This window comes from Mesitornis unicolor, unplaced genomic scaffold, assembly GCF_000695765.1.
Source record: "Mesitornis unicolor isolate BGI_N332 unplaced genomic scaffold, ASM69576v1 scaffold4214, whole genome shotgun sequence".
Taxonomy (NCBI): domain Eukaryota; kingdom Metazoa; phylum Chordata; class Aves; order Mesitornithiformes; family Mesitornithidae; genus Mesitornis; species Mesitornis unicolor.
The window spans coordinates 3,728-31,435 of record NW_010180661.1 but is presented as its reverse complement, the minus strand read 5'-3'; the positions used below and the strand labels follow the sequence as shown (position 1 = coordinate 31,435).

At 40.4% G+C, this 27,708-nt stretch overlaps 1 protein-coding gene across 1 annotated transcript; it reads right to left on the bottom strand.

Annotated features, from left to right (window-relative positions):
• Window positions 1–179: 179 nt before the first annotated feature.
• Window positions 180–23,783, bottom strand: LOC104539572 (adenylate kinase isoenzyme 5-like; the record flags this gene model as incomplete). Its single annotated transcript, XM_010183141.1, has 6 exons — window positions 180–290; window positions 8,128–8,316; window positions 12,138–12,254; window positions 13,286–13,449; window positions 22,568–22,612; window positions 23,741–23,783. Coding segments are annotated over 6 exons (669 nt in total), but the record flags the coding sequence as incomplete, so codon positions are not given.
• Between the last annotated feature and the right edge of the window lie 3,925 nt (window positions 23,784–27,708).

Here is a 27,708-nt window from a genome sequence, read left to right as displayed (position 1 = left end):
GGTTCTTAGTGCAGCGGTAACGTGCAGACCACTTCCTACTGAGTGGATTGTCAGAACAGAGAAAAAAAGATTTCACCTAAAAGAACACCACATGCACAAACTCCAGCTACCTCTCCAGAAAGCAGCACTGCTTTACACAGCCTCTGTCGAGTGCACGTGAGGTGGGGCTGTGCAAGTCACTACTGCGTTTCTGTTGGAAACGAAGATGCTGCCTCTTCCTTGGTCAGAAAAGAGTCAATGGTCTTGCAGACTTCCAGAAAAACCTCCTCCTGTGATCCGTCTGCATCAACCTGGGAAGCGAGCAAAAAACAGGAGTTTTGATTAAGTTACAAAGAATTATCTCAGAGTCTAAACACTGGCACAGAAACCCGGTCCAATATAAAACAAAAGTTGTTCTGTTTCATGCTATGAACCTGCTGATGTAGAGGAGGAGCCTCCACAAACCAAATTAGTCACTGTTTCCACAGATTTATGTGAGAAGACGCTGTAGGCTCCAATCGTCTAAAGTACATGGATCAAATGAGGGAGCTAGGCTCTTTCTCTGAAGTACTCATGTTTTAAAGTTGAATTACACCTTTGATATACAGTTTCCAAAGATTTTTAGAACCTATTGTAACATTTAATACCCTCCAAAAGAAACCTAATAGAATGACTGATACCATACTGTCAGTAGATGAATAGGACTGACTTGCTAACTTGTTTCTTGCCATGTGAAGCGTCAGAGCACGTAATGCTGTGACTGACCTAAAGCCAATGGCAGCGCCATAGCGAGGTCGTGTGTTTTGTGCATTTGTATTTCCAAGCTTGGGGAACTGGGTCTGGTTTTAGAGAATCATCAGATCATTTGGATTGCAAAAGACCTTTAAGATCATTGAGTCCAACCATAATGACGACCTCTGGGACGTGTTTTACAGTGGCGTTGGTCGTGTTGTACGAGAACTCACTTTCATTGAAGAAATATTTCTCGCCCCAAAGATTCTGTTTTGGCCAGAGGTTTTCTGGGCTGTTCGAGTTATTGTTCAGGACTGGACTTCAACAAAAACAAGAACGATTTATTCTGTGCTGAGGAAGAGCACCCTGCATTTTAGCAAAGATGAGTGATGCTTGTAGTCAGTAATGTGTGTGCTTAATGTACAGCTTAATGTAGCACTGAGGTTTTCTAGGAGAGGTTTGATGTCCATGCCCTGCAGTGTCACGCAGGTGATACCTGAGGAAGGAGAGCTGTCCTTTGCCTTCACAGGAGTGACAGAAGCAGTGTGCAGAGTGACTGGCTGTGTGCACCATGCAGGTTGCATCTGATGATTATTCAGTTCCTCTCAAACACCTGGTGAGAGCCTTGACTCTCTACTCCAAACCAAGCTCTCTCCTTGCTTTTCCATGCTTTTGTGCCATGGAGCTTGCACACATTTAACTGGACCCACAACTTTGCTAAAGCCTGTGTTTCTCAGCTACGTGCTGCATTTTCATCTCCAAGTTGCTGACTGGGACAGTGGTGCTGTTGGAAGGGGACACTCCTGGCCATCGTGCTTTCTGCCCCCTCTTTGTTCTGCAGGAGAATAAAAGGAATTTCAAACTCCAAAAAGTCTTTTTGAAATAGGCCATGAAATTCTCCTCAGATACAGCGCTGGCTGGCAGCCGGCTCCTGTGCAGCCTGACTGCACTCCATGTACATTTCAGTCCCTCGATGCTAAGCCTTGTGTGGGAGTCAGCAGCTGCTCCTTGCCGAGAGCCAGCAAGGGATCGCATTCACGCTCCGTAGCTTGGGTTCGCTCTTGGTGGCACCCGCAGATGCTGCAAAGCTTGGTCCCTTGTTGCATCCTGTTGCGAGTGCTGGCACATCCAGCCCATCCACCTCTGCACACAGCAGTTCCAGCACTGGGAATGCCCAGCCTGGCCAGCCTTTAGGAGCCATGCCTGAGTGCCTTGGGCTCACTGTGAGGGTATCACACAGGCTGAGCTGGCTGCCCCCTCCCCTCCTGGCAGCTTTCGGAAGCTGTCTTCTCTTGCTTCCCTTGCTCTGTCACATTGGTGTTTGCCAACATCGCTGCTTTATGCGACGCTGAAGTGCAGGCCTGCTGGAACAGTTTGTGAAGCAGCAGGTGGTGCCTTAGCAAGGTCCCCTCTCAGACAAGGGCTGCACATCTTTCTGAAGCTTTCTATGCCACAGAAACACAGGCAGTAGGAGGGTGTTACCAGCAGCAAAGAGAGAAGTGGGATGGTGACCCATCCTGGACCAAATGCCTGCCTTCTCCAGTGACAATAAAACCAGCAGCTCCCATCCCAGCTGCTGTAAAGCTGCTTGTTTTGTCTGTCTCAACTGCCAAGGCACCTCTTTTCATATACCTGTCCCACAGGAAACACACTTCACACCGGGTGAAGGCCGCAGCCATTTCAAAGCTCTCTGATCATAATACGTGTTTTGATTATCTCTTTACTCCATAAACACATCTGCCCTGGCTCAGCACAGCTGATTGCCATTGGCTTTTTGCAACCTATTCTTGCACTGGGATTGATAGTCAGGTCTAGATCTGGGCAGTTGTGATGAAGAATTGGGTTTCAAGTGTGGAAATTGCTGCCCTTTATGACTGGCTGGAGCGCTGATTCTTAACAGTAAAATACGGTTGTGCATGACTAACGCCAGCCCCAGTGCTTCCCATGCTGGCCTCCTAAATAACAAAGGTCCAGTTCATAAAACTAACTTAAAGTCGTGGCACGAAACTAACTTGATGTGACAACAACTCACAGCTACTACCACAGTAATTCACTGACACTCTGCAGCTCCAGGAGGGAAAACTGTATTTCTCAGATTGTAACAAACCTGATAAATTAGGACTGTTTTCAAGGCTAGTCAAGGCTACTGGCTTCTCATAAAGGCAAGATCCAGATAGAGTTTTCCATAGTGCTTCCTGTTTTGAAATGCTGCTATGGCTTTAGGTAACTTCAAATACAGAGAAATTTAATGAGCTCCTATGAAAAATGACTGGAGTAATCACCTCCATAGTCCAATGTTGGTCTTTTTGGCATTAAAATCAGTCAACTGAATTTTCTGTAATCAAATCCCCATTTGCTGTAGGCTTTGGGATTTAGAACCATTGATTTTCCCTCGTCTACAGGGAAAAGTGCACACGTGCCCTTCCCCAGAGACGCTTCAAACAGGGCTCAGAAGATCATGAGGGTTCATGGTCACTCATTCTTGCACTGTGGTTATGGAAAATATTTGTGATAGAATCTAGTAACTACTGCTTAACCAGCCTGCGACTTCAACTGAGGTTAGAGAGAAACAGCAGAACAACACTGGGGAAAAAAGAAAAAAAAGAGGAAAAGAAAACTGCATTCTGGTTGAACTTTGTAGGCTGAACTTCCATAGGCATCTGGTCTGGAAAAGTTAAGGTTTCTGGACACTGCTGAAAATCCCCTGCTTTGGACTGCCTGGCTTATTTGCTGTGCTTGTGCCCTGTTTCCACAGAGGACTTTGAATAGAGAACGGTACTTAAGACACCTACAATGTGTCTTACATGAGCTAGACAGGATCAGTTTTGTCTTGCTTGACTACCAGTGCATTGCTCTTCTCCACTGCTTATTGCCCTCCCACGTACTGTCACTTGACTAAACTTTAACGGATGAGTCAGACATTAAAAGCAATCAGGATTTTTTCTTCCTTCTCAATTGACAGAGGGCCACATATTCAAAGATATTCACACTTAGCCATGTTAAAACACAAGTAGGTGCCTACTGAATTTTCAGATGCCCTTTTCTGTCCAGCTGCCTTGGAAATCACTGAGAAATAAATTTATAAACAACATCTACCTGCTTACTACAGCTACCACAGCGCATTTAGTTTCACCTCATTCATCTGAAACACCTGATTCTCACAGTACCAGGCAGCTTGCAATTGGTTTTGTGAGTGGTGCTTTCAGGGCTTGCATTTCCAGCGCCAGGTCTTTGTTAGCAAGCGCCCACTTGCTGTCCTTGGCAGAGGTGGGTGTTCTGTGACTTGCTGTGAAAGAAATTGTGGAACATTAAACTATATCCCCACTGTTACAACTACTTTACCTTCCAGAACACAGTTTAGAAACTTGATGCCTTAGCAGAAAAGTGAGCAGAGGACACTCCCATTCTTTGCCCTTCACTCTTCAGTCAGTTTATTTTCCCTTGTAAATACATCCCTGTGAGTTAAATCACAGTTCTTCATCTCAGCTGGGTGGCTGGAAGGATCAGTATTATTTATTCCTGTCAGGTTCACAGATGTTTCATCTGCACCCAAATTATCCACCCTTTGTGCAAGCCTCACGCTTCTACTGCTGAGCAGAAATGCCTTTGGTCAAAGGGAAATTTCAAACAGAGTCCTGATCTTTTGACAGCTTCAACTGGTCACTGGTCTTGTTCAGAGGTCAGCAGAATGGAAAAATGTTCCTTTTCCAAATATCACATTAGTTATTAATGAATGCATCTATGCACAGTATCTCTAGGTGTAGAGAAGGTCATAGCATTCTCACCGATTAAAATGGGGATGCCGTTACAACCAGGTACCTTTGTCTCTTCCGTGTGAGTAAAGCAAGGAGAGGATTCCCAATGACTGCAGAAGCAGCCAGGTCAGACTTGAGTTTTTCTGTCTCCACTGTGTTTATTTGGCTCCTTCTGTCCGTGCCGTAACACCCGCTCCAATGCAGAGGATAAGAAAGCTGATTTGGCACCGTATTCTCAAGCACACCTTGATACGGCGCGACAGATCAGTTCCTCCTCCGCTGAGTGCTTGTCCAACATCTCATTCCCACAGCAGACCTTTTGCTGGCCTTGTGACCAGGACTGAATTTTACATTTGCATGTTTAATCTGCCTGTTTCGGGACTGAAATCCTTTAGGCTGGACAGGACAAGTTGGACACGTACCACCATTGCCATGTCCTGTTCCCAATCGGTGCAAAACTTTGTCGAGCCTTGAATGCACGTAAAATGGAGAAATCAAATAGTACCAGTATGTCAACCCTGTTTTCTTGTTAAACCATTCTATTTAACGATTCTGATTTTCTTTTCTGTGGCAAAACAGGGACTGGGTGCTACAGTTAAGCCCTACAAGACTTGATCACCCATACAATTTCACCTACAATTATTAGTGGTGCTCAGTCAGCTGAAAAAGGTTAATACTGAACCCTCATGGCAGTTAGGTGGGATTTAGACTTTAATATTCCTCTTAAAATCTCAACATCCACTCCTCTGTATTCCTAAGAAAGAGCATGGCTGGAATCTCAAGGGATGTAAAGCTCACATGGGCCTTCCACCAAAGAGCTGCTTCTGCTGAAATAATTCCTGGGCAGGAAAAACTTTCCAGAAAGCTGCAGTTAAAGGTTCTTTTAAACCCTTCTTCTCTTCCTCTCTCAAATGGCTTCGCTGCAGATGCTTTGGCCATCACTCATCCTGGGATCACAGACTGCTCTGGATCTGCACACAGCACCTTCAGCACCCTCAGCACTTCCCTGAGGCTGCTGGATCCCCCCAGCTTTGCCTGAGAAAAAGAGTGCACAAGCCTCTGCTCTGTGGTGATGTGAAGGTCCATGGATTATTTTTAAAAATCCATGAATGTAGATGAGATCATTTATTGTAGGAGGTCTTCAAATCAACACTTGTAAATTAACTTTGGTGGCTTTGCCTGAAATGGATTAGGAAACGCATACACAGTGCTCGCTTTCAGCGAGCAGACTTAGGGAAGCAGCAGCATCTTAATGGGAGCATTAACATCTTCAACCAGTGCTGGTCAGTGCTGCTGAGTGATAAAACCCACTTAGGAGTGAACAGATTCCCAAAGCTCAAAACATGTGGTGTTATAATTAAAATTAGGCAGAAAAATATTAAACAAAAAAGTCGCAGTCAGAAGTATTACTGAGAGCTTTTCTGCTTTCCACCTGATTTTTCTTTCCTCTGTCAGAGAACACTAGGGTGGCTGCTAAGGTCAACGCTTAGCAATCTGTAAAACACGTTGCTATAAATAAATAACTAACCCCATGTCTCGGGTATTGCAAACTCTTCTTTTCTCTCTGCTTTCTTCAACACATGCAGCTTAAACATATTCATTGCTAAAATAGTTCTAAAATTGTAAACCTAGATGTCTGTTTTCTCTTTATTTCCCACGCAGCAAACAGTTACACCTTTTGTGTTGTCTGGTTCTCTTTGTTTCAGCACAGCTACAGCTACTACATTTGCTTCTGCTCCTTGGTGCACAGGCACCAGGGCTGCAGGCTTGTGCCTGAGGCTGGTGGAGGGTCACGAGGACGGCCTTGGGAGGATTGATTTTAAAAGTCTACCTCTGCTGAGTATTTTGGCACTGTTCTCTAAATGCTGATAAATAACTGAACATGTACTTGGCTACAAAGGGTTTGGGAGGTTTGGGCATCTCCCTGCTTTACTTACGTCCATAATGGAATCACACCTGTGATAGCAGCTGTGTATTTTATCAGCTTAGTAAAAGCAGACGAGGTAGACACTTCAACACAGAGTACTCGTGTGCAGGAAAAACAGAACGTGTTTTTCAACCTTAAAAGGACATTTTACATGCTAATGTTTACAAAGCTGATTTTACAGAGCTGTCATACCCAATAGATCCATCCAGAAGATGGAAGCACGTTGAATACCCCCATTCATCAGAAGCAACTACAGACAATGTACAGACATTGTAAGAAAAACAGTGCAAGCCCTGTTCAAGCACTGCACAAATATTTTCTAACGTGCAAACGCACAATGCCAGTTCCCCTAAAAAGTAATGATAAAAGAGTGCAAAGCACATATCCAGTTCTGACCCATAGTCTAGTCCAGTCCCTTAAGGAGCTAAAGAGCTATAAGCTTCCCAGAAAAGACTGCAGGCTTTGCCATTGCATAGTTTGCATGGGAGATGGGGCAGAAACTTGCAGCAGAAGTATGAAGGAAGGGCAAGGAGAGTTCATGTCAAGTGAAATAAGGCACACCACAGCTGCAAAATCTGTGTGAAAGTATTTAGCGTAGTTCGATTCTCTTCGGGGCTGTCACTTCCCTGATGCTTCAAAAAGGGGAACAGACACTGTGACAGGCACAGCTCACTGGGGTAAGACCTTAGAGATCCAGAGAGCTCCGTCTTCCTTTGCCTCGCCCTGTGTTGGTGTATTGTGCACCGCACTGAATCCTTAATTAGATGCATCCTTGCAGTGTTGGCAAGGTAGCTCGTCAAAGAAAACACAAGCACTTACTGTGGGGTGAGCAAAGGACACAAATCAGGACTCTCCTGTTGAGCATCATTTTTCTCAGTATTGTGTTATTTAACCTGTTCTTGGGTCAGGATATGAGTGCATAAATTAGCTGCATGTTTCTCTTTTGGGAACTTCTCAGAGTGATGTGATTTGCATGTTTGCTACAGCCTCTAGGAAAAAAGCTCCCATAATATTTCCAGAAACTATTACTGGATTCTTTCCCTTTTAGGACAAGAATGATCAATAGGACTACATCTTTCTCTAGTTGAACATATGGGACAGTTTGCCATGACAGAACCGAGAAATATATAAAAAGAAATATAAACATCCCATGTATATGCATTGGTTAATTGCACTGATGGATTTTTTTTCTTGCTTCTCTGAAAAATATTGATTAAAGAATAAAACCAGTACTTTAAATATCACATCCTGAGTAGGTGTAAACTGAGGTAATTCACTGAAATTAATAGAACTATGTAGTTTATTCCAGTCAAAAGATCTTTCTCGTGTGCAGGTCTGTTTTATTTCAGGATATACACTGTTCTGAAATTTAACTAAAGGGCTTTGGATTAACATAGTATTTCATCCTATTCTGAAAGCCCTTATAAAGAAATAAATCCTAGTACTTAAAGAAAAGGTTTGCAGCATTAATGTTTAATAAGAGATTCTATACCCATGGGGTAGTGATTCATGGTATGTTCTCAGATTCAGAATATACCTGTGGTTTTATTCTTTCGAACTGTACTGTGGAACTCAGAAGTTGAAGCAAACCAGGGAAGTGTGAGATGAGAACAAACTGGAACATGCAGAAACTAATAAGAGTTCATAAACGGAGTCACGTCAGTGTTTTCTGAATACTTCTCATACAATGGAAGTAAAAAGCAATAATTTCATTAAAAAGGTCAAGTAATTTACCTTGCATAACTGTGTCTTCCTTTCATAGTATGCAATCACGGGTTTTGACGCTTGGTTATAGCTTTCGATTTCTTCCATGATGGTTTCAGCGTTATCAGTGCACTGACTGCTCTGGTTTCTCATCAGAAGGCGATTGCTCAGGGTTTCTGCAGAGCAGTCCAGGCAGAACACAAGTTTTGGTTCCCCAACCTAGAGACAAAGAAAACCAATGAGTATTCAAACTACTGGCCTGGTAAAATTGATTTTGTCTGGATAATTTTAAAAACAAATGCTACCAAAAAAGTCACCAAGGAATTTATTAGCAAATTACTTCCATATTTGTCTATGCAGAAATTATGTTATTAACAAATGCCTCCTATTGTAGCAGCACTCAGAGATCCCAGACTCACGATGAAGGCTGTGCTTGGCTGGGCACTACACATACAGAGAAAAAGAGATTTGATCTGAAAAATTCTGGCTACTTGGACTGAAGATTGTCAGTTAGTTCATTATTTGCAACTGTTTGATAAAAGCTTGATGCAAACAGCCCAGGACTGACGGAACACTTCACACAGTTATTTCTCTAGCCTTTGCTTTGTTCAATCCATGAAAAGTGTATTTTCATTCAGGGAGTGGTAAACTGTAGCTTAGAGTCTCAAGAGGCAAAAGAAGGAAATGTCCAAATTAAAGTGTGCCTACTCAAAATGGAAATGAGTAGTGACAGGCTCAGGGCCACCATCAAATGGTTGGTATTGGACATATTCACAGGAATACATCCTGGGAATTACTTTATGTCACACACTATTTTATGTCAATATTTGCAGAGTAATTCTACATCATTACTACCCATGGCATAACAAAAGGATGTGATGTATTTCTCGGCATTTTCAAATTGGTGAGTAATTTCAGCTCTCTGAGAAGCCCACCATTTAGTGCTTTTTGATCAGTGCCAAACTAGTTGTAAGGGAGAGTCTGCCCTTTTCTAGAGAGAAAATAAATACAGATTTATTTATTTTTATTCCCAGGCCTTGGCAAAGATAGTAGATAACTGTCACTATCTACATTTGATCATAGATATTACAGTACTTTATGGGTGAAAAAACTCACAAGAAAGAGCAAAATGTTCCTTATAATATTTTAGGAAAGAGCCAAAAGTTCTAAACACAAATCCCCATCGTTCTTTCCCCAGGATGCTGAGAAACATGTGTGTCATTTAGCTTATTGCAGTTGTCATGTGCCCCGCTCAGGCACAGCTCACTTCGACACAAGGTTTTGTCTGATCAAGCGTTGGGCTGAGTCAACGGGATCGGCTCCACTCTATCAAGTAAAATAAAGGTGTTACAGGGTCACAGAAAAATGATGTGATAATTCTTCCAGGTAGTTATATATTAAATGCTTCAATGATGCTCTCAAGCTTTTTCTTATTCCTTCCCTTTCTAGCAGGGATTTGGAGAACACCTTTTGGGAAGGTCTCGAGAACAGAGGACTGTTCTTCACACGATGGCCATTAGAAATTCATGCTTTTACCATGGCTACAGCAAAGAAAGTCTGAATGACTGATATATGGAAATTGCTCTTAAAGTAAGAAATATTCTAAAAGTAAATATTTAATGTTGAACCTTCTGCATTTGACTGAGAATGTCTGGATTGTGTTGACCTTTCCACTACCTTAATAACTTTCTAAAAAGCACCTGAAGCCAAGGGATGATGTTGGACAAGCTTTTATCCATCCAGTTTCTTCCACACAGTTCATTTCATTAATGCTATTAGCAGCAGCAGTATTGGGGTTTGGGATTAAAAAAGACAAGAAGGCAGTTTTAACAACAGTGTGGGAGACTTAGATCAAGAAGTTAAAAAATATGTGGGCTTAATCAAGGATTTAAACAAATGTCCTTTTTGTACAATTGGACTGGGATGGTGATAAGTTATTTCCTCCCAGCTCCGTATGAGGAATTTCATAGTCTGTTCTGAATTATAATAGAATAAATGAGGAATGGTTCCCTTCATCAGTTATAGTCATGCCATCACCTTACAATGAGGATATGAAGGACTCCGTTGACTTCTAGGAAGAGATAATAGTATCTTGTTTGACACAATTTAGATTAAATAATGCATACTGTGGGGACATCTGCAGGAAACCAAACAAGTCTAACGTATTGGGTCTTTGTCTTTTTGGGTATCTTTCACCTGGTGATGTGGAACTTATAATTTGTTTTCTAGTTGTCACCTAGCAGAAAGACCAAGGAGGGAACAGAGACATGTGCTCATGGCTAGGTAGAAGTACAATTATATCACAGAAAGGAATTGGGCAAAACTGCCTGGAGAATAAGCTTTTCTACACAGCTAATTCTATTTAGGGCTGTCCAGCTTTTAGGTATAAGCACTATTCCCAGTGTCTTCCAAAGAAAACAGCTCTTTTTTAAACAATTATAATGTTTTTTACTCATCATGCATATAGGTAGCATTATTCATTTGCACTTTGCTGCCATTAATTAATAAAGCCTGATGCCCACCTCTTTTCATTCAATTATAACATAGGAAGAACTTCTCACTGCCCTTTAGAAGGAGCTGCAAAGCATTATCTCAATCATGACTCATCCCTAAAACTTCCCAGACTTACTGAGCAGCTTACAGCCAGTCAAGTTCACCCTGCAAAAACATGAGGTGGAAACAGCAGCAATATTCTTAGCATATTCAAAATTATCACTTGGGGTACTTGTATTTGACCCGAAATACCAAAGCAGCTCAGGACCACAGGATCTTTTGCTCCTACAGTGTCTATGGGAACTGACAGGGGCTCTGCTTTTGCACCGGATGCATCAAGACTTGTTTGCCTGGCAGCGCCTCAGTCCAGGACACTCCGATGTCTAAGTTCTACTTTATAGCATACACCAGCACACCAGTGCTCACAGGACATGACATGTACGCCTGCCAGAAAAGCAGCACTGCTGAAATAGTTCCTCCTTTTACACAAAATTAAAGAAATCTCCAATGTCTTTTTAATAGTCTGTGGCATTTTAGTAAAGGTACTAATAGATCAACATTTCCATGAATGGCTTCTGTAGCAAATCCTATTGCCCATTATTTTGTCTAGTTTCTGATGCCTAAATCTTGCTAGGCTTTTGTGGTAATCAACCAAACAAAGCAAGTGAATGTTCAGGGAGAAAACAGATGATTCACTGAAGTTTTATTACCTTTCAAACTTGTAGAGGACATTAGTGGAGTGTAATAGGATAGAATGTATGCTTAACTATTTCCTCTAGTTTACCACTTCTTTTCTCCTAAACCCTGGTGAATTCATTCACAGGGCTTATATAGAGTATTTTCTGCAGACTGAGAAATGTACAACTGAGACTTCTCAGTAGGTCTTAGCACATACTGAGGAAATCGATAACTCTCTGAACTTCCACCCAGTCACTTGCAAAAAGCTCTTTTTATGGCTATGCCACCTGTTACTCATCACAAAAATCAAATCTGTGTTTTGCTGTTTCAAAGTGGCAACAAGCTTTATCAGAGCCGGCTCAATGGTACAAGATGCTAACTGTGATGATACAGGCTTTCATGAACCTACATCAAATAGTGCTTGAGGAGACTTTCATGAGACGTAGAGCAGCCATCCACTAGAGTTAGAAAACTGGTTCTAAAAATGGTGCATTCCACTAAATGTGAATTGTTCCTGGTTTACAGAATCACAGAATCCCAGAACGTTAGGGATTGGAAGGGACCTCAAAAGCTCATCCAGTCCAATCCCCCTGCCGGAGCAGGAACACCCAGATGAGGTTACACAGGAAGGCATTTATATTAAATTTGGGTAAAATCAGCCTTTACTTCCCCTTGTATTACAGGGTCTGTGTAAGTGGAGTTGCTACACTGATGAGGTGCCAAAGTCTCAGTGATCAGCAGCACAACACTGTTGGACTGGCTCTTTAGGTGCTTTCCTTGCAATCAGCTAAAGATGGGGACCCAAGCAGAACGAGAAGTACAGTTGTATCTTAATAGCAGCTATAACAGCATTACGATTATACAGTCACCTTGCTCTCAAACTCTTCTGCTTCTTTCAGCTCCTGAGGATAACCATCGATCAGGAATCCTTTTGTGTCCCCTAACGTGGAAACCATGGCTTCCTTCAGTAGCTCTAGGACAATACCCTGCATTGGAAAGAAAAGTAGTTACTTGGTTAATTAACTTGGCTAGTTAATTGACACCTTTGCTTGTTACACTAACTTTGGTTCCACGCCCTTGAGAACTGCCTTGTTTTGCTAAAAGCAGGTCTTGTGAATGCAGGTGTTTTTCTTGTCCTGCAGGTAGCAGGGCACTCTACTTTTTCTTCTCTCAGGACCAGCTGTGCTATGCAGATCTAGTGTTGCAACCCATCCAAGAGTTCCCAAAGTGTCCTCTAGACAGTTGGGAATATTTCATAGTTTCAAAATTAATACCTGTGAAACGTTGGAGTACTGCTGCAGCATTTCCCAATCTGATTGCATTTTGCTATGCCACTGATACAATTATACTGCATGGAAAGTGATTAGAGACCCCTTCTGACAAAACACACTGAAGAGCAAAGCAATCAAAATCAAGCCTCAGCACAGCTTTTAGTTTCCCCTGAGCAGCACTTCCCAGTATCTTTCATTAACAAACACATCCTACGATCCAGCTGCACTTGCTGAAGACCCCCCAAGAGCTGTGGCTACAGACCTGCGTGTAAAAGTCAAGTCCAACTGAGAACAACACACTCTGTCTTCATGGTCTCCATTAAACTGCAGTCCAGCTACTCTGGGATGTCAGCCAGCACTGCAGGGAACTGCTGGAGGTATTTTAAATTAGAATAGCTCCAGGAGGACCAGCTCTGAATCTGAAATGTGAAGCTATAAAATGGGCATAAAGTTCCTGTTTCCTGTACTTATTCTTACTTTCACAATGCATAGTGCAGCATCTGTCTCACTGTATTTCATGGCTAATTTGTTGCCTATGTGAGTCCGAAATGTAAAAAAATACTGGCAGCAAAAGGGGAAAGAAGTGTCACAGATCTGGCAATGAGGAAACTTCTCCCTCAGGTTGCAGATTAATTTTATTTAAATAAGAATCATCAGCTCCAGTCTCGTATTTCCACCCTTTTAGACAACCTACCTACCACTGCCTTTGCTTAACCATTAGGACCCCAAATAAAACTGTCACTTACGCCAGGCACAGGTTCACCACACTCCATGATGTCTTTGATCAATTTACTTCTCTCTGATAATGACGATAACTCATTTTGGAGAAGGTCACCAGTGGACAGGTGAGTAAACCCGTATTTCTTGGCTAACTGTTCGCATTGGCTACCTTTGCCAGAGCCAGGCCCACCTTTGTGAGGGAAAAATATCTAGAATTAGAAAAGAATAAATATCTTCTTTTTCTTAAAGTGTAGCACAGAAAATGGGAGGAAATTGATGAGACTGCCTATTTTGTTTTTCTCTATACAGTAGAACAAGTGATGCTTCCTTTCTGATACACTGCACTGCTGACTCAGAAAATGTGTACCAAAGTCGAAGGAGTCACAACAGTGTGAAATGGCTTGCAGACGTGAACCTGTTCCTAAAACACCATTACCATATAAAAAGGAAAAACATGCAACAACCAGTCAGTGGGGAATGATATTTGACTCAGTACATGTTCAGCTGGATAGCTGCAACAAATACCAGCAAAACAATGTTCACTGCATCTTGCGAGGGAAATATTTTGACCCTGTTTCTGGAAAGGTACAGGCAAAGACAGGGTGAAACATACCTCTTTCATGTGGGACGCATGTAGGTGTACAGTAACTAAACTCCTTTGCACCGAGGTAAAGGTAAGAGCAAAATTTCACTGTGCTTGCTCCCTTTCCCTTTGAGCGAGATGTCTACTGATAACTGAATGCCAGGTACTGAAGCTGCTAAATGCTGACAAAGCACCATGCCACTCCCTAAGCTGTGGCATTGGCTTGCTCTTCATGCATGTGGTAGGGAAGCATAAAAGTAAAGAGCTCAGCAGCCAAGGACACATGCAGGCCTTGTCACCACCTGCTCTTCCACATCCACAACTGTACTCAGATGGAAAACCACCTCTGAGCCAGGCCCAGAGCCAACCAACCAGGCGGTGAAGGGCAGTCTCAGCCAGCAGCGTGCTCAGGTGAAGCTGCTCAAGTGATTTTTCCACAGGCTGAAGGGAAGGCACCTATGGCCACCACCCAGCTCCCCACAGCTGCAGGCTGGGGGTCACATCTCCCAGGGGCCTGAGGGGAGACAAAAGGGCAGGAAGGAGGGGGCAGTGACTTAGGTGAATGTTGCAGGTATCTTGTCAGAAACAGCACTGTGAGACCTAAAACTCTGCCTCTCCTGGATATTTCTCTGGCAAGTGCTCTTTTTTCTGGGGTTGTCTCTGAGGCTCTGGACACCTCTTTGCTCTGTAGGTGCTGCAATGCCCTGTCCCACTTCCTCCATGGAGGTGGCTACTTTTCCTTCCTCACCCTGGAGGCTGACCTTGTGAAATACCAAGCACCCATTCAGCTGCCTGCTGAGGGACAGCAGCCACCCCAACCTGGCTGGAGAGATGGGCAGACCATGGAAATGGCTGGAAGCTGTTTCTCGGTGGTCCTGTTCCTGTGGCTGTGGCCTCCAGAGCTGCTGGCAGAGCTGAGGTGAGTACCCTGTGTGGGGTGGGGGGTGCTGAGGGACCATGTTGGTGCTGGGTGTGGGGGAGGCTGGGAAAGCAACCTTCTGCTGTGCCAATGTCAGGGTTTGGGGAGAAATCTCAAGGTGTTTACCAGCATGCTTACAATCTTTAATGGATCTAATCAGGAGATATATTGCTATAGAAGGTAATTATAGCCTTTTAGGGAGACAGTGCTCAAAAAATCAGAAGAAGTAAGGCCAACTTAATAAAAAACCCACAACTCTTTTCAGTAAAGTTTCTTAAACATGTGGTTTGTGTATTTATCACCTGTTGGGACTTGTAAATATGACTACACAGCTCTATTATGTGGATTTAGGATGCAAGAAAATGTGTGATTTTCTTTTTTATCTTTCCATGAACAAATAGAGGAAAAAATTGCTTACAACAGAGTGAGTTTGGTACGATCTCCTCCTTACTTGAACTTTCTTCTGACTTTTGCATTCAGTTTAAGAAATAATTGCTCTGAGTGTATAATTTTCAGAGAAGTTACAGTACCATAGCTGAGATTAAAAAGTGGTTGATAAGGCAATAACATCAAAGGAATGGTTTTGTCTACTGTAACCTGGAGTCTTTTACTTCAGCTTCACAAAGACAATTATCAGCCCATGGTGTAAGAATCACACTTGTGCTACAATTTTAGCTAGAAATATCTTTGTCATGGTTTGATTTTCTTGCTAATGTGGGTTACACGTTGTTTTGCTATTGCTTTAATAAGAACCATGTTATTCTTGTGTAAAAGCACCGACTAAATAAGAGTGGCTACGGAGAAATGGATACAGAGAAATTATAGGCAAATTATCTGTAATGAGACTATTAAATATCTGTAGTGACAATTAATTTTATGTCTCTTCTGTTCTTGTGTGTTTGGGGTTTTTTTTTTAAGATTAGTAAGCTTGTGTGTGCATGTGCTTGCTTACACATTCTGCCTCCTGGCCTCGACTATACTAGCAGTGCAGTGATTTCATCCTATTTATTTGGTGTATATACACAGTGTTAAAGGAAAAAAAATTGATAAATATTACTTTATTCTGTTTCCTATACAACTGTTTTATCTTCTGAATGCAGAGCTGAAACAAATTTCATTATGCCCCTTCATACACTAAATAAGCTAGATCTCCTTTTAGAAATAACAATACAGCAGCTAAATATTCAGAAAAGTTGATGTGTTTCTAGAATACCTTTATCTGTTAGTATTTTAAAGGAGAATGCTGTCATTTGAGACAATGTGCAGGGCATACACCATGGTGAGAATTACTGTGCCTCCAAAACATTAATTAAAATTGACCATGTTTATTTTTCGTAGAAGAGTTCCAACAAAGCCGAGAATAAAATGCTGAGCTCTTTAAAGAGGAAAAGACATAATTAAGTAACAGTTATGTGCTGAAAATGGTAAATTTTATGGCAGCTGCTATTAATTTAGTATCATTTTGATGAGAAATAGCATCCTACTGCTTGGCAAATGTATACGACCAACTTGACAAAATCTTGTTCTTTCTTACCAAGAAATGAGACCACAGCTCTTGCTTGGCCTGATCTAAGAAGAGGCTGAATGCCCCCAGGAAATTCAGCGCTGAGGGCTGAACACATCCTCAGCATTTAAGTCAGTATTAATTTACAAGCCTGAAGTTCAAGTATTAGTTAATGTCTTGCTCCCTCTGAAGGTCAGCTTTTAATGTGACTGAAAAAGAGCTATCTAGGTTGAAAGAATAGGAAATGCATTTCCCTACTAATTAGATACTTCCTTCCTGCTCAGGGTATATACTTACAAGACTGCTATGTAAGCTGCTTTAGCAGCAAATTAACCCTACAGTCATGAGGCTTACTATCAATTTGTTGTGTTGCAAACACCATATTTTGTTCTTTTAGAGGGTATCTTTATTAAATCTATGCATTTTCTAAAAAAAAAATAAAAATAAATGAATCATTTACTTGAAGAAAGTTTATAAGGAACAACAGCTGCATTTTAAATATAACAAAAGCAAGCACAAAGATATTTTCAGTCAAGAAGGCTTCACTGCAACTTGTTATGCTGTTTTTCAAATATCACAAAGATAAAAAAAACAAAACCTGAGGCATTGAAAAAGGTAGTGAAGTTTTCCCAGTGGCTCAGTTGTTAGGAGGAGGAAAATATGTCCCCACTTTTGTTGTGAAGGTGCAAGATTCTCTGTGAACACTGTCATTTTTTCTCTATGCTGTCATCTTGTATTCTGCCTACATATATTTTGGAAAAAAATAATGCGTTAACCAGTGACAGACTGATTCACAGTAACTTGCTACTCGGATGAATCATGTTGTCTTCTGATTTTAATATATGACATAAAGAGTTAAAGCCCAGAAAATTGCCAGAGGAATTATGAGTGTGCTGTGACCTGCAGGAGAACTACCAGTTCTTCAGTGTTGGCATACTCTTGTATTGTGCTAGTATTGGTAAGTACAGTATATTCTGCTTTAAAGCTCACTCATTAATGTAATAAGAAGTTGCAGATTAAGAAATTAAGCATGTTGTATCAGTTATTGAGATTATTCTTGGAAATAGAATCCTCTGTGTGTCCCTCTGTGCTTTCTGATACAAACAGTAAGAAAGTATCTGGAACCAGGGTACTAGAGAGAGCACAGAAACTAAATGCAGTTCTGTATATTGCTTTTCTGTAGACAAGGATGGGTCATGTGCTGGATAGGTCTATGCGCTCCCTTAGTGCAGTTTTCCCTTCCATTATGTTGATTCAGCTGTCTGTGAAACTGTGTAAGGGGATCTTCTGGCAAACAGCTTTCTGGCAGCACTGCTGACTTAGGTGGTCACCTTTCCCCATTTAATTATTGAATGCAGAAATGCTTCACAGAGAGCACTTCAAGGGGAGAAAAGGAGCGGTCTCAGTGGGTAGGGAGAAATGACAACTGGCCGAGCAGCACTTCTGAATGTTTAACTGCAGTCTGCCTCAGATCAGTGAAAGACCCCAGTTAAAGAAATAGTGTCTTACACCTGCTCTTCCTCATGCCCTAATTTTCCCCCAGTCTACGAACAACCACAAGCCTTGGCACATGATTCGGATGTACCTGTCTGGCCTGGAGCACAGCATCACAAGCAGATGAATTAATGATGCTCAAGGGAGCTGGAACTGCCACTGGGAGTGAGCAGGGATGGGAACAAGCAGTGTGAGCAGTTCATGAACCGGCTTTGCTGCCAGAAATAGTAATAAACCAGAAGTGTTATACAGACAGACTGAGACTGGGATGTCTATTTTATACTTGCCAAATCTTGTGAGTTTGTTGTATACCAAAATACTATGAATATTTAAATAAAATGCCAGTAGCAGGATTTGCAGGAGTCCCACCATTCATTTTCAAATGCTTCCATTTCTAGACCTTATTTTCATAATGAGTATCATCCCTGTATCATGGAAAAGTGCTTGCAGGGGAAACCTAGCTGCATAACAGTGTCGACTGAAATAAAAATAACCCCAGTCAAGCTGTCCTTATAATCAAGCTATGATTCTGGATCAGTTTAGCAATTCTAGCAATGTTGCTTGGATTTTTTTTATACAAATAAAAGCAAGCCTTAGCTTCAGAACGTGGCACCTGAAGGGTTCTCAATAGCCCCTCATCTGATGTTCATGTATGGTTTTAGTCTGAGTGAAACCATCTAGGAATGATGCTGTTATTTAAAAACAACAACAACAATCCCTCAACATTTTTCTTTTCCCTGAAATACGGTTTTAATCAGAAAACAACCTGGAGCACGTGTTGGCAGTGTGATGTGATGTGATGTCCTGGGACATCACTCAGTTTTCATCCCTCTGAAAGCAAAATTGGAGTTCATTTTATGAAATTCTTCTTATGGAAAGTCAGAGAAAGCAGCTTTCACTGGCTTCTACTGCTAGCACTTGGACTGATCGAGGTCTTAATTACCAGCACTGCTCATCCTATGGCTCTGTGATTACAGAAGGAACTATAATACAGGTACTGTAGAATAATATAGGTTGAAAGAGACCTCATCTGGTAAAACCCTCTACTCAAAGCATGGCTCAATTAGTAGTTGGATCAAGTTGATAAAGTTGATCAAGGTCTGTCATACCTTGGACAAATGAGGAGGTTTGGGGTTTGTGGTTTCTCGGGGTTTTTTTGTATGCACAAGAAGCTAGTGTCTGCAGCTGATAACGCTTTACCTGTAAATGTAGGTGGTGATAATATCTTCAGAATGTCAGCTGAAAAGCTGCTCTTATTTACATTGAGCTTAAGCCATTATCAGCTTTTGTTCATCAGCAAGAGTATGACAAGGATTCTGCAGAGGAAATTGGTTACACCGACTGAGTTTTAAACGCTACATTTAAGAGTAAGAGGGGAGTTTGTCTCTGATCCGAAGTGCAGAGAGATTCCCAGAAACTTCGTTTCAGTTTCAGCCTCAACCAAAGCCAAACATGGGTCTGTTTTATGAGACTCCTGTGGAGGACAGGGAGAGAGAATGCTCCTGGCAACTTTATGTACAACAGTTCTCTAGATGTGACAGAGTATTGCATTAGTGAAGAATGATAAAATCACATATTGTCCACTGTTGTTAAACTTATGTTGCTCTGATGAAAAAGGCTTTTTTCGTTGGTAGGGGTTTTTCTTTGATGGGTGGTTGGGGTTTGGTTTGTTTTTTAAGTGACTGGTAATAATTATGCAAGTTTCAAATATTACAACATACCCCAAATTTATCTTTGCATCTGTTCAATTCTCTTATTTTTCTCTTGAATTTTACTTTTCAGGCCAAATTTAACTTGGTTTTGCCTTTTATTACCCTGCTGTTATCTCCTATATTTTTTGAGTTGCTGGTTCAGTGTCTGCTTTGCTGTCTGGTTAAACCATTGTTGCTTAATTAATCCGGGTTGACTGTTATTCTAATTAATTCCTACATTAACTCTAATGTAAATCTTTGCTAATTAGATTGTTTTCTTTCCCTTTTTGGAGAATTTTCAAGGGAAATTAGTAGGGGGGGGAACTGTCTGCTTTTTTCCCTTTATCTTATAAACGGTGTCTCAATTTGTCAGCTATGGCAGATGGTGTGTTTATTTCAATTAGTTTGTAAACTACTTCGAATGCACATCTTCAGAAATTTAGTTTTAAAACATCTTTATAAGGATCTTATTACCTCATGAGTGCATCTGTGTAATGAGTAAACATTCCTGATGACACTTGAGACCAAGACAGTCTTTCCCATTGCAGTATCTACAGCAGGATGCTCCAACCCATCTTGCCTGCCTTCTTTCAGGGTGTCATGGGCTGAATGTTTCTAGTGCTGCCCTCTGCAATGGAGTACTGAGACGCTGAGAACTTGTGGTGGTGGTTTTTGTTTTACTTTCTTACTATCCCCCACTATCTCCCCTCCACCTTCACAGTTCTGTTCTGCTGCTGTGAGGCTTCTGGTGTGTAAAATGTTAGACCAGTGAGAAATCTCTGTGAAATACCATTCATTTTCACTTCCTAGATGGAGTATGATCACGATTTTGAAGCCAAATTGGCAACCATGACATTCTCAGGTTGGTCACCATAAAAACAAACCAAACCAAAAAACCCCAAACAAAAAACCCCCACAATCCACTCACAAAACAAAACGCCCAAACCACCCCACCAAAAAACCACCCCAAGCAACCAAACAAAAACCTACCACACAGCAACAACAAAAACCACAGGAAAAATACACCCTCGCTCTTCACATCAGACTTCAAGAAGCTTTTTCAAGGTTGGTGGCTTTTTGGGATGGCCAAATACAATTTTGGGAAAATGTATAAATCAGTCTACGTAGTTTATGGACAAGTACCACATATTTGGACTTTGTGAAACTCTTCATTGTAACATTTTCAACAAAAAAAGTAAGACTTTTGATTAAACAGAATTTTTATGTTTCTAGAAAGCATTTACTAGATAGACTGAGATGGATTTAAGAGATAGGGAAAAGGTGAGTTTTCAGTTTTAAGCTGGAAGATGGCTAATAGATGGCCTATAAAAATTATAAACATATTAAAACCCACTCTTTGAAAAAAAAGCAGCAGTCTAGAGGTAAATAGAAAAATATGCCTTTACCATAGACTATTTCAGAGGCAGAACAGCTTGAGCATCTTCAGGTTTTTTTAAAAATCTGTGTTTGTACAAATCCAAATATAATTTTCCAGTAAGATACATGAGGCAGAGTGTAGGAAACAGCAGGAAGATGTACTTCAGTAAGCATGGAATTATAGTTTACTTAAAGACTGAAAATTAAGTGTCATGCCTCATTCCCTTAAGAAATGTCTCCAGTGAACTCTTCAGTAATCTAATTTTATTTTTTAAAATGCATAATATCCACCATAGGTTTGCAATAATTGATACAAATACAAAACTTGTCTTTGGTGTAAGATGGGGCAAGATAAAAGTACAACACATAAACATGCTGCCTCTTCACATCTCCTCTAGGTTGAAGGAGCTTCTTGGGATCAGCCAGTCCAACACCTCTGTTACAGCAGGGTCAGCTAGAGCAGGTTTTTCAGGACTGGGTTTTGAATATTTTAAGGATGGAGATCCTACAGTTTCTGTGGGTATCCTGCTCCAGTGTTTTCTTGTGTTCAGATGGAATTTAATGTATTTTAAGTTGTACACGTTTTCTCTTGTCCTATCACTGGGCACTACTGAGAAGATTCTGGCTCGCTCATCTACATTCCCTCTCATCAGGTATTCATACGGATTGGCAAGATCCCTTGGAGCCTTCTCTTCTCCAGGCTGAAGAGGCTCAGCTCTCTCAGCCCCTCATATGAAAGATGCTCCTATCCCTTAAACATCTTTGTGGTTCTGCACTGGGGAGTCCAGACCTGGACACAGCACTCCAGATGCAGCCTGAATCCAGTGCTGAATAGGGAGGAAGGATCAACTCCCTCAACCTGCTGGTATTGGGATATATTTTTTTATGCCTCTGAATGAAACTTCCATTCATTTGTGACTAAATTGCAGTAGGAATTTACCTTGGTAAAAAAGAATGCAGAAAGTGACTGGCTTTTAGGTAAAATTATCCATGTTTGCATACCTAGTCATAGGTCTTTGGAAATCTGTGGTTCCTCTCTATATTACAAAGCATTTCTGAAAAACTCTCCTTATAATTTGGTTACAATTTGTTTTAAAAGGCTGTTCAAAGTTCATGCTATTTACATTTGTTATGTTTAAATGATAATGGGCATTAACATAGTGCTTTTTCTCTGTGAACGGAATTCCAGAAAGCAAAGATAAAGTAAACCTTGAACCTGCAAAGCCTCAGGGCACGCTAAGCACCATGCATGGTGACCAGGCCATTGATTTTTTTAACAGCATGTTAAGCACATGCAGAATCCAAACCTCTATTTACAAAAGTTCTTTCACAAGTAAAGAGGTGAAGAGACCTGATTTTTTTTTTTTTCCCCCACCTAAACATCAAAATTCCGAGTTGTAAATCCAATCCAGTAACATTTGAACTGATGCTGACGAGGCGGCTTTGCTGTGGGAGATCACACAACACTACTGTAACTGCACAAGAGCTAAGGTAATTTTGAGTATTTCACACTTAAACTTCCCTCCGGCTCTGAGCTTTACACAACTGTTGTTAGCACGGTCAGACACGCGTTAATAACACAATAGTGAATCCCAACTCCCTTTCAAAAGACTAAACCACCATTGTAGCCTAAATACTCTTAACCAAACAGTTCTGCTAAACCTTAAAAGAAATCATATAACCAAAACTGAATAACAAGGGTGTTTTCAAATGAGCAGTTAAATTGGGAATCCTACTTACCAATTACAAAAATGATGTTTGCTTTCCTCAGATCTTCTGAAAAGTCTAAAATGAAAAAAAACCACAAACAAACCAGTTTGCAAGAGCCACTAATTTTGATCTCGGCTACTTTCCACACTGAATTGTGTACTGCTTATGCAAGGCGATCTGACTTCACTGGATTTACTTTCTGCTATAATGCTCTGCGTTCCAGGAGGAGGTGTCCTCAAGCTATTATCCACAAGCCTGTTTATCTCCTATTTATCCGCAGTTTCACAGTACTCACTGCAGATATGATAAAAATATTTTTATCTGAAAATTAGTCCTTGCATATATACATCAGCTCTTTAAAAAAAAATGAGGGTAGGGAGGAAATAAAAGAGAAGCAGATGCATCTTGATGTAGTGAAGTGCTTCCTGAGCCATTGCATTTTCCTCTGAATATGTTATTACATTATAATGGCTGTAGAGGTTTGTCCACATCCCAGATTTTATATTCGGTGCACTACATCTGATATATAGTCTTAAATTCCCCTGAGCCTCAAATTCAGCCAAAGAAGAATAATCTTAACTGAAATACAGATATTGCTGTCATCTGAGCACCAAAATGACTGCATGTAATACAGCTTTCCCTTTTACTGAAAGTACTTTTTAAAAAGAGCAGTACCCTCCGGTCTGAGTCCATCACTGGCCTGATTGCACTGGTACAGAACGTGATCTTGCACCATTTGAGCCTGCTGGAATGTTATTATGTCTCTGTTTTAATCACCGACAAGACACATTCATTTTCCACGTACAATTTTGTTTATTATGTGGTGTGTACACTTCACTGCATAACGTGGTTAGGTGTAAAAGGCTTTGATTAATCCTTTCATTCCTCTTAGACTCTCGGCAGCTCGTACTTTCCAACAAGCTTTCAAAAACTACTAATGTCTGAAAACACCTGTAAGATCTGATGCTGATTAACAGTAATATCTTCTACTAATTTTGGAACCAGTGGCCTAAAGAATGTAGGAATGTCTTATAAGCTTTAATTTTCATTCAAAGAGAACTCACATGATAAAATCATTTGAGACATAACTTTCACAATATAAATAAGCTGAATTCACTTTACCTTCTAAGTAACTATTTAAATACAAGGGGAGATCAAAGGTTTCAAAATGAAATGGCAAATGATACTGAAAAAGAAACTCACCTCCCGTGCTCTCATAACAAGAGAAACTTGACTGATCCTCCTCCTGTTAATTAAGCAATTGACAAATTGAAACGGATATTCTGCATACTTTGCATTTCTTCTTATATCTGCTTATCTGTATATCTTAATATCTTCCCCATATTCTAACCTATGGTTTTAATCTATGTTAAGTTGCACCTAAAATTAGGTGCAATGTCTAAAGTAAAGTTTCTTTAAAAATCAAGATCAGTAACAATGTCACAGAAATGCTGTTACTGTTTCAGTTGGTAGAACATGAGCACAGAGATCCCAAGACAACGTGAGTTGAATAATTGGCCCAGTATCAGTTGTAAGCAACTGGACCCACAATGTTTGCAGGAGAGTATTTCAGAGGAAAAAAATGAAACAAAACAAACCTTGACAACAAGAAATTAATCTCTTTCCTCCAATTCAAGTGACAGTATTAACCCTACATGCTTTTTCTTTGATGTAATAATATAAAATATTTGACCCCACAAAATATATATTACATACAAAAGACCTAGGTTTAGATCCAGCTTCTTATCATGGCTTTAAAGGTTTATGGACGAAAAGAATTTTAGGCGCAAAGTCTAAAGTTTCTTTAAAAATCAAGATCGGTCACAAGTTTACAATCAAATGAAAGACATTAATTACTTCTTTCAAGTACTGCTCTTTGTTCTCCCCTGTAATTGCAGAATGAAACTGCCTCTGTAACCTCTGTAACACTGGTGGGCTGCTCAGAGCAGCAGGTGATAATAAAGGTCAGTTTAAGTCAGGAACAGCTCTAATATTTGAGCTGAAATATGTAAAATCTAGAGACAGAACCAAAGCTAAGTAAGTTATCAGCTGCTTTCATTTGACCAACTATATCTGCTTTGATAGAACAACAGGCTAACTAACCAACAAGCTGTGATCGCATAATGCACAAGTGCTATGAAAAGCCACTAGAGTGAATTCTAATGGCAACTCAAAAGCAGGTAAACAGGAAGAGTGACAGTGACATTGGTCAGAAGCCAGAACATCAAAATAATTAATTCTGTTTATATCTGGAACTGCTCACTTTTCAGGTACAGAAATGCTGTGTTCAAAATAATTGGTTTTTTCCTCTACATTTTTTCCAAAGGGCATCTGTTGTGCAATTCTATGAGACAACTCGGCACACAGCTTGATGTGAGTGGGATCTTTGAACTTCCATGACAAAATAAGTTTCCCCATATTTCAGAGAATAACATATTCTGTAAAAACATTTCAGACAGAACTGAACAGCACCCAGTTGGAGTGGAAAGAGGTCCTAAAGCCTGGTCTCTAGGAGGGCTGTAAGGAAGAGTCAGGAGGAACAAATCAGAACTACAATTGGGCTACAATTAACTTTGTTTAGTTGACAAGGTATTCCTACACAGATTTCACTACTCTATACTTAAACTTGACTTAGAACCATTTCCCTTCACTGTTTTTGCCCCCATCTCCTCAAAAGCACAACCAGTTTTTCTGCTCATCTGAGTGAGGCGCTGGATTTGCTGTTTGGCTTGCAGTCTCTTGTAGAGAGTGACAGAGACTGGCATCCTGGTTAATGCCAGTCCCCTCCTATTTACATTTGACAACACTTACTTCTAATTGTGTCTAAGTGGATCTCTTAAACTGTGAATCTCTTAACAGATATTGGCCTGAAAGCACTGTTCTGCCTGGTTACCAAAGTGCTTTGGAAAATAACTGTTGGATTTGGAAAGCGATCACGTGAGGAAAAGTCCCACCAATTACTAGATTGCTAATAGTATTTTACACCACATTGCCATCAGGAATACAGTGCAGCAGAACAGTTTCTATATTCTTGGTATAGCTGTTTCCATTTAGTTGAAAGCAAGGTGAGGAAGATTATAATCTTACATGTAATGAGCTCTGAAGAAAGGTGGGTAGTCTGTGATTTCAGACGCCTTTAGAGCCAGGTTACATTTACAAATATTATCTAGAAACATGTCAATTAGTGAGGCATAGTTGACCATGTAATGGCTTAAACAATATCAACAGTATGCTAAAATGATTGCTAAATAACGAAGTTTACTGCCTGTAGAGGATCTCTAATCTGACATTTGCCTTTTGGAAAATGCAGGCTTTTGACTGCATTTTGACTCCATGTCACTTAGCTCATTATTAGTAAATATCTGCCTAGTAGTAGGTACTTCGTAGGTTAATGAGTGTAAGTTACTGCCTGTCATTGCTAGGTTGTGAAGTAATTTTCATAATAAAACAAACTGACAGTAAGTCATAGCATATAATACGGAAATGATACAGAATTACCCAGATCTTTGAGTTTTACTACTGATGAATTAGGACTCTCAAGCCATATAACCTTAAAGAAAGCAATTACATAGCTTTTTATTCTTTTTTTAAACCTATTGATGGGACACTTCACTAGGATTTAATGGCAACTGTTGTGAATGTTTGTTACCTGGTGAAATGAGAGCTTTCCTGTTACCCATTAGTAACTTCTGCTCCAGTCCTTGGTTGTAGGTTTTTTGCTTGGTTGTTTTTTGGTAACAAGGAAAAGCCTGTCTGCTTCAGCACACTCCAGTCTGTCAAAATCTGTGCAGTTTTATAGTTTGACGTATGTTTGCAACTGGATTTAATACACATATATCTAGTCACAGAGGATGGTCTTTCAGATTAGATGTATGCAGCCTCTATTTATAAAAATGTAGTTAAAACTGAGTGGTGTCCTTACATATACTGCAAAACGTAAAGACCCTAAGCAAGCTTTAGCTAGGCAAAGTTTAGCATCAGAATAAATTAGGGCTAGTCAGACCTCAGCTGTGGAATTTGTCTCCTAAATTCCTGTTTTCTTCCTGTAACAGTGAGTGCTCATATCTTATGAGAGATGCTGGGTTAGCTGCAGGTTTTATGTATGGACAGTGGTCCCTAGGAATGGATTTTATGAGCTATACAGTTGCTTACCATTAAATCTGATTTATGATTCAAATCACCTTTTGAGGCTGAGCTGCTTACTGCAAGCTGAGTGTTGAAGTACGCCTCTGGAAAACTGGGGTGGGCTGTGCTCTGACATCTTCTGGGCCAGAACTAAAGAATATGTGTAAATAAGATAAGATACAGTATGGATAGATTCAGACTTCAAGGCTTTTCTTTCACTGAAGGGCATATCTTCTTATATAGCTCATACTGCTCAGCAGAGTAGAGTTATTTGTGTCAGAAGGGACTAATAGTGGTTAAGATGAGAGAACAGCACTGATGTCATTTGAGGTGATTTTCAGTTTGGAGTGCATACAAATAGAAAGTGTGGAAGAAATCAGTGTTTGTAATAGTGTCTGTAAATCATCTACAAAATTCTGATTATTAGATGACTATAATTCCCTTTTACTTCTGGGTTTCTAGCAAAGACAAGAATCTCTATGCTATTATTCTTTTAAAATAAACCTTATCGTTTCTGAAAAGAAAACTGATTTATATCTATATAGAGGTAGGGATTACTCGTTTTTAACACTTGTAAACCAAGATTGAGTTATCTGGCTTTTAAAGATATGCAAGACTCATGTGAATCTTAAGCATGAAAACGAAAGCAAAACTTATTTCATTTCATATTGATTTCCAGACACTGAAAAACTGGAAAATTTTCAAAGAAATTAACTTATAAGGGCTAACTTACCAACCAAGGTATGCAATAAGAACACCCCTCCCAGCAGGGCAGCAGCATTTTGTATGGCCAGAGCAGCAGAAGAGTGTTCTGGTAAACCAACCACTTCACTTGCAATTTTTATATTAGGTTTAAAAGGTGACAGCATTATTTCTAACTTGAAGAACTAGGGCTTGATTTAAAAAAATATAGATACATTTTTGTGTTTTGAAGACACTTGAGATACTTGGCACCCATATTATCTGTGCATAGTTGGTATCTATCACTCTAAAATACTCTTGTCACATACAGTATTCAGTTACTTTTCAGTGGATCTGTATTTATA